The sequence below is a fragment of the Athene cunicularia genome (genome assembly GCF_003259725.1).
Source record: "Athene cunicularia isolate RWA chromosome 4 unlocalized genomic scaffold, athCun1 chr4_part2, whole genome shotgun sequence".
Classification (NCBI taxonomy): domain Eukaryota; kingdom Metazoa; phylum Chordata; class Aves; order Strigiformes; family Strigidae; genus Athene; species Athene cunicularia.
Window position 1 is genome coordinate 9568292 of NW_020799099.1, and position 6914 is coordinate 9575205.

The 6914-nt window shown below is 38.7% G+C and overlaps 1 protein-coding gene across 2 annotated transcripts in view; it reads left to right on the top strand.

Annotated features, from left to right (window-relative positions):
- Positions 1–6321, top strand: part of ALB (albumin) — a 46636-nt gene extending 40315 nt beyond the window's left edge. For both annotated transcript variants that reach the window (XM_026847711.1, XM_026847712.1), the window contains 9 exons: positions 291–420; positions 1334–1548; positions 2079–2211; positions 3037–3134; positions 3294–3432; positions 3927–4150; positions 4692–4824; positions 5835–5891; positions 6131–6321. In XM_026847711.1, the coding sequence (XP_026703512.1) occupies positions 291–420; positions 1334–1548; positions 2079–2211; positions 3037–3134; positions 3294–3432; positions 3927–4150; positions 4692–4824; positions 5835–5885 (1123 nt within the window). In that variant the 3' untranslated portion in view covers positions 5886–5891; positions 6131–6321. The remainder of the gene's footprint in view (positions 1–290; positions 421–1333; positions 1549–2078; positions 2212–3036; positions 3135–3293; positions 3433–3926; positions 4151–4691; positions 4825–5834; positions 5892–6130) is intronic.
- Positions 6322–6914: the final 593 nt, after the last annotated feature.

The window sequence follows — 6914 nt, forward strand, 5'->3', positions numbered from 1 at the left end:
ATGGTTTACAGTCGCTCAAGAGCAATGGGGAATTCTAGGGTGTGATTCTTACACAGACAGCTCAGATAGAAGAATCACAAATGTGTTTCTGTCTATTTTAAAGAAGCACTAGGTTATTGATGCAGGTGTTGATGCCCTTTTTTTATAGCCACCAAAATTAGATGAGAAGAATGATTGAATATTTGCTCGAAACAGTGCTGATCTATGGTATCATAAGTGTTAGTGACTTGGAAGGGTTTTGTTCAATATGGAGCTTTAAAACAAGTGTATTTTTCTTCTTTTCCACCCAGCAAACTTGCTCGCCTGAGCCAGAAATATCCCAAGGCTCCATTACCAGAAATTCTTAAACTTATACATGAGACTAAGGATATCTACAAGGAGTGCTGTGAAGGTGACATGATAGAGTGCATGGATGACATGGTAAGCGAAGTACTTTTCAAAAATCTTTACATACTTGAAAAATGTTTAGGAAGACAATAATTTGTGCAGCTCTTCATTCACAGTCAGGGAACCTGTACTCAACACTGCTGGAAGGTTCCTTGGCCCCTGAAAACTCATGGCCAGCTCAGCTGACTGTTACTGGAACTAGGTTTAGGACGAGTTCCACATCTAGCCCTTTATGATCATGAGGGCAAGGAGCTGTTACGTACAGTATAGTGTGTGCCTTTGGTTGAAATAAAAACATTTATCAGGGAGATTGTTTGATGGTATTTACTTACTTCAATCATAAACAAAGCAAAAGAAAGCAGAAGCAAAAAGGTCACTGTTTTTTCCCCTGTTCTGTTGTGCATACTGCCATTAACCCAGCTTTCCTGTAGTGCCAATGAACTCTAGAGAACAGCTTGCATAGGAGGATTAGAAAAACTGTGCAACAGTGACATGGTTTAAACATTGTCTGGCTGGCTGGAACTTAGACACACTTTTAAAACCAGCTGGTGTCCAAGGATGGCTTTATGAAGGTCTGGGTTTTTTCATGTTTTGTCCTCTATTAGAGCAGGGCACCTGACAGGACTGACAAGACCAATCAGGCAGCCTTGTGATAGACCACTCAGTGACTTTCCTTGGCTTTCCAGAGTTTGTCTTCCCAAAGTTTCCAAGACTTGAGAGAGAATCACATTCTCTCCTGCACCTGTGAACATTGTGCTCAACATGCACAGGACATGCTTGTCCCTCTCATTATTTCTTTTGGTATAGAGACAGCATTTCATTAGGAAAGTGCTAAGTAAAAGGTGACCTGAACAAAAAGGGAGGAGTCTGAAAAAAAAGAGAGGACATGAATTATACTCTCTTTAAATTATTATAGCTTGTCGAATAACATGTTTTAATTTTACAGGCAGAGCTTATGACCTACATGTGCTCTAAACAAGAAGTTTTCTCAAGTAAAATCAAACACTGCTGTGAGAAGCCAGTTGTGGAACGAAGCCAGTGCGTTATTGAAGCAGATTTTGATGACAAACCTGAAGACCTCCCTTCACTCGTTGAAAAATACATACAAGATAAGGAAGTGTGTAAAAGGTTTGAGGCAGGCCATGATGAATTCTTGTCAGAGTAAGTAGTGCTAACAGTCTGCATACTTGTATTTGAACGTTCCTGCAAAAGATCCTCAGTCTTGTCTGGACTTCAGACTTTTGAACCACTCGAAAAACTGTCCCTTTGGGTGTTGCAAATGCATGTGGAGAAAAGAGGTGACCACATGGAAGTCCAGTGTAACTAACATAGCTTCAACCCTAGCTGAACTCCTCATTTCTCATTCATGCTTTGTAACTCTTTCTATTTGGCATTGTCCTACTTATCAAAGCTGACTTTCTTCTATTCAAGGGCTTTGTGCATGCCCACATACTTTATCTACATAAGTATTCTGTCTTGGGGAGCTATTTTGTTCCTCTCACATTTGCCCTGCTGGCAGACAACAGAACAGCCAAGAAATTCTACTAAAACAAGCAAACAGCATTCCGAGATCATTGTCCACCTTACTTGATCTCATCTGAGGAACTGTTGTTGTCAATTACTGTGTTGTGCATGAAGCAAGCAGCATATTATTCAGGAGCTCTAATTCTGTCAAATTGTGTGTCTTCCAGGTTTGTTTATGAATACTCACGAAGACACCCTGAGTTCTCCACGCAGCTGATTCTGAGAGTTACTAAGGGATATGAAACACTCCTGGAAAAGTGCTGCAAAACAGACAACCCTGCTGAGTGCTACGGAAATGCTGTAGGTGCAAAGCTTTGTTTGCAGATAACTAGAATGCTTGGTCAGTACCTATCATAAAACAACTGGGTTGAGAAGCCCCTATGGAAGAGCAGACAGAAAGCATTTTGAGACACTAATCCCAGGGGTTAGTGTTCTGATGGGAGATGAAGCAGTCCAGGACCCATGACAAGGATAGTTTTCTCAGACCACAGAGTAACCTCATAGGTCACCTTACAAAGTTTCAGACTAGTCTCATTCAACTGCCCGATGCCTCAAAAGTGATTCTCCTTGTCCTGAGGAAGATGAGTAACAGCTGGTTAGCTGAATTATTATATGGGCTCCACTGCCTATACTGAGTATGGCTTCTCATGGATTATGATGGGAATGTGCATGTCCAGCTGACATAGACACACCTAAATTCAGGTCTCCTAATCTTAAACTGAATCACACACAAGTCACAGTACAAACTGAGTCACTGATAGCTTTAGCTTAAGGATAGGAATAGGATGTTCCACTCACAACCGATAGTCCTTTACTTGAAAAATATTCACCTGATTTAAACAAGCAAACAAAAAACCCCCCATTGTCTAGAAAATAAGTCCAATGGGTAATTAAATTAAATTTCAAAAATCTTGCTGCCTTTTTAATGGAATTTCTGTTCAAAGTTAGGACTCGCATAAGAATCAAGTCCTCCCTACACCATCCAGGCTATACAGAAGTGATTGGCCTTGCAAAATGGGTATCTTATAGCTAATATGATTTAGAAGAGGTCAAAAGGTGTGTTTGTATGACTATTACCAGGATGTCCTGCTCTAACGTTACTAATAAATTTGTAATTGTTTGCAGCAAGAGGAATTGAATAAACATATCAAAGAAACTCAGGATGTTGTAAAGACAAACTGTGAACTTCTCACTACCCATGGCGAGCATGACTTTCTTAAAGCGTAAGTACTTTCTGATAAATATTCCTGAGGCTAAACAATGATGCTGGCTGCTTTGGGAAAATTTATTTGGTCTTTACTTCTATTTTCACTTCAGTGGTCTAGCTCAGTAGAACATTCTTCAAACGTGAGCAAACAGTCATTTTGATATGATTTTTTCAGACTTCTGATCCGCTACACTAAGAAAATGCCCCAGGTATCAACTGATACCTTGCTTGAGATTGGACAGAAAATGACAAATGTTGGTAATAAATGCTGCCAGCTTCCTGAAGACAGACGCCTACCTTGTTCTGAGGGATATGTGAGTACATTTGTTTATTCTCTCTACTCCTCCTGCAGACTTCTTTTGTTCTCAAAAAATGTTGAATTCTGGTGAGATAGTAAACTCACAATGATAAACCCCAAGCTGAGCATCTAACTAAATGAATTCAAAGTCTGTTCATTTTTAATGGATGTGAGAACCTAAATAGTCTGATTGTAGTTTTTGAAAATTTTAGCTAAACTTCGCTCTACCTCAGAAAATAAGTCAGTTGGGTCTGTGACAGCTTGCATTTGGAAGTCACTAAAAAAGTACTTTTTGATTGTAGCACAATGGACAGACTGTTTGTAGGTTAAGAAATGCCCAACTCCAGGAATACATATTTATTTTAAATTTTAAGACCATTCCATTTCCACAAAGGTGCTTAGATACAACAGCTTCCACTTCCAGCTATGCTATTGTGACACGAACATCACATTCTTCTGTTACTGTAGAAGGTATAACCCATGTTTGTCCTTCTTTCCTTCTCTTTTCAGCTGAGTGTTGTGATTCAGGAAATGTGCAGGAGACAGGAGACCACACCTATAAATGACAATGTTTCACATTGCTGCAGCGACTCCTACGCTTACAGGAGACCATGTTTCACTGCCATGGAAGTAGATACCAAATATGTGCCTCCAGCATTTGACCCTGAGATGTTCAGCTTTGATGAAAAACTGTGCACTGCTTCTCCTGCTGAACGGGACTTGGGGCATATGAAGTAAGCTAAAAGAAATACCTTGTAGAAAAACTTCTGAAGTCTAACAGTCTAAGGGGGGTGGGGGTGTGTGGGTGGGTGCAGAAGGCAGCTACAAACCCTCTGATTTGTCATCTGACTGGGACTTGATTAACAATTGAAAGAATGGACAGACGGAACTATGTGTTTGCACTGAGCTTGTCAGCGCATAATATCATGTAGTTTGGAAGATGCAAAATAAGGTATTTTCTTCAAATAATATCAGTGTTTCAGCTGACCAGTTTCATGCAGATCCTCTGCCAGTGCAAGTCTTAAGATGTACTTAATTAAGACAGCATAGAGATCATTTCTATAAGTTTTTCCCACCTGTAACCAGGATAACAAAAAGAAAACAGATGGTTGTGGTAGACTGGAAGTCTGGAGTCACAAATAGGCACAGACCCCTCTAGGCAAGACAAAACCCACCCTCATAAATGAGCTGTCCCTGCATAGAATGGCACATCTTAAATTGAGGACTCATACTACAATAGGCAGCATTAACTGTGTATTGTGGCTTTGTTTTCAGATTGCTTGTCAACCTCATTAAACGCAAGCCCCAGATGACAGAAGAACAAATAAAGACAATTGCTGATGGTTTCACTGCCATGGTAGACAAGTGCTGCAAGCAATCAGATATCGAGACATGCTTTGGGGAAGAGGTATTTCCTATCTCCTTTAAAAAACCCTCAATCATACACAGGAAACTGGCAACTCACTAGGAAACCATGCACTACGAAAGTGGTTCTGCAAACTGCTATGATTACTTGTCTGTGTGCCCTTACAATAAATTTGCCTGCGGAGTATAACATCTATCTTGACTGTACAGATTATAGTCACAAGTTACAGTCATTGAACAATTTCATGTGGAAAGGTTGTCTGGAGGTAATGTAGTCCAGTCATCTGCTCAAAGCATGGCTAAATTCTAAATTTGATAAGGTTCTTCAGAGCCTTGTCCAGAAGAGTTGAATATCTACAAGCCATAGTTGAAAAATATGTATGTGTAGAATTTAAACTATATCTCAGGCATATGTAGGTTTCCTTTTGTGCTACAGATTCTTACAGAACTCTGAAGGATTACCAGTAAGTGCATCTGAATTAATTATCAGAGACACCTAGCGAATACAAACAGATTGACAGGGGGAGTCCAGCTGATTATGTCCTATGAACAGTTGTTCCAGTTTTTCCAAACTCATCAGCACAAATACGTTAATCCATTCAACATTTACTTCTCTCCAAAATGACCACAGGAGATGTTTATCTGTAGCCATATTGCTAAGCAAGAGCAAAGCATTTACAGGAAGTATAAATGACTGTTTCCACAAGCAATATTATTATTGTTTGAAGCATAGAACTGTACTACTAATATCTTAAAGTGCATATTGATTGAATCCTTTTTTTATTTATGACTAAAGTATTGCATAGGTAAATGTATTAGGAAGACTTAGGAAATAATTATTTTGTCTCTAGTTCACTGTAAAAATTTATTTTCTACTTTTGCAAAATTGAAAAATACCCAACATACAGGAGCACACAGATTGTAACGTTAGGAAGTACCATTAGAATTATCCTCCGAACCATAATGCAGACACAAATTTATAAAAGTTTCTGCTCAAGAACTACCTTGCTCCCTTGGTTTCTCTCTCACAACTGTTTGTATTCCTTTTTCTAGGGTGCAAACCTAATAGTCCAGAGCAGAGCCACATTGGGAATTGGTGCTTAACAGGTGGTAGGTAACATCAGTATTACATATATATTGGATCATCTATCTACCTACCCCTCTCTGCCCACCCTTTCACCTGTTTAACTCCTTGAACTCAAAAAAGCATCTAGTTTCCCTTTAACCACCAGACATCTGCTTTTTCTAATGGGTGGTTTACCATCTGCCATTACATAGATACAGAGAGTTGAAATACTGCTAGTATGCTACCATTTCACAAAATAATCCTCTTTGTTTCTCCCATCTAGGTTGCCAATGGGAAAAATATGAAGAAAAATACTTCTGTGTAACTTCTCCCACCCATTACCTTTTTTCTTTGGTACTGAATGAGTATTTCATAAATCTTCAGTGTTTTGTCAAACCACATGCTTCTCCAGAAACTTTCTAATTCTATTACTTTGAAAAAAAATGAATAATAAATAAAAGCTTTATAAATCTGCATCTGTCCTTGTCTGCTGGTGACTACCATAAGGCAAAGCTCTGCAGTGCTCCCTACACAAAACAGTGCTCTAAGTAGTGTATATGTAGGACATGGATTCCGTTGAGTTTTTTCCTTTTTCTTGTTATTGAAAAGTATATATGAGAGAATATGAAAGGTGGCAAGACATTTAGCTAGACTTTAATACTCTGATTCAACTCCAGGTTCATTTTACACTTCACTTGAGCAATTATAATTACATATTAAAAGAACGTTCAAAGGAACGGTTCAGTCTAAGTAAGTAAGCTAATGAGCTCTTATAAAAAGGAAAATTTTAAAAGTTTTGTTGTTTTTTTTTTTTCTTTTTTTTTTAACATCAGCCACAAATCAAGTATCTCTTTGCTTGCAATGAGTTGCCAACAGATCTGCTTTTAGACACTTCTTTTTGTGCCTTCAGTTTTAAAGACAGCTTTTGACTTTAGAGATGTCTCTTGAAAAGCCTACCATTTAAATCATGCCCTTCATTGCAGGAAGCTCCTAAGAGAGAAATTGTTTGGTTCTATGCTGCTAAAGCAGTGCAATTTTGTAGCAGATATGTAGTTTCAGTCCATGAA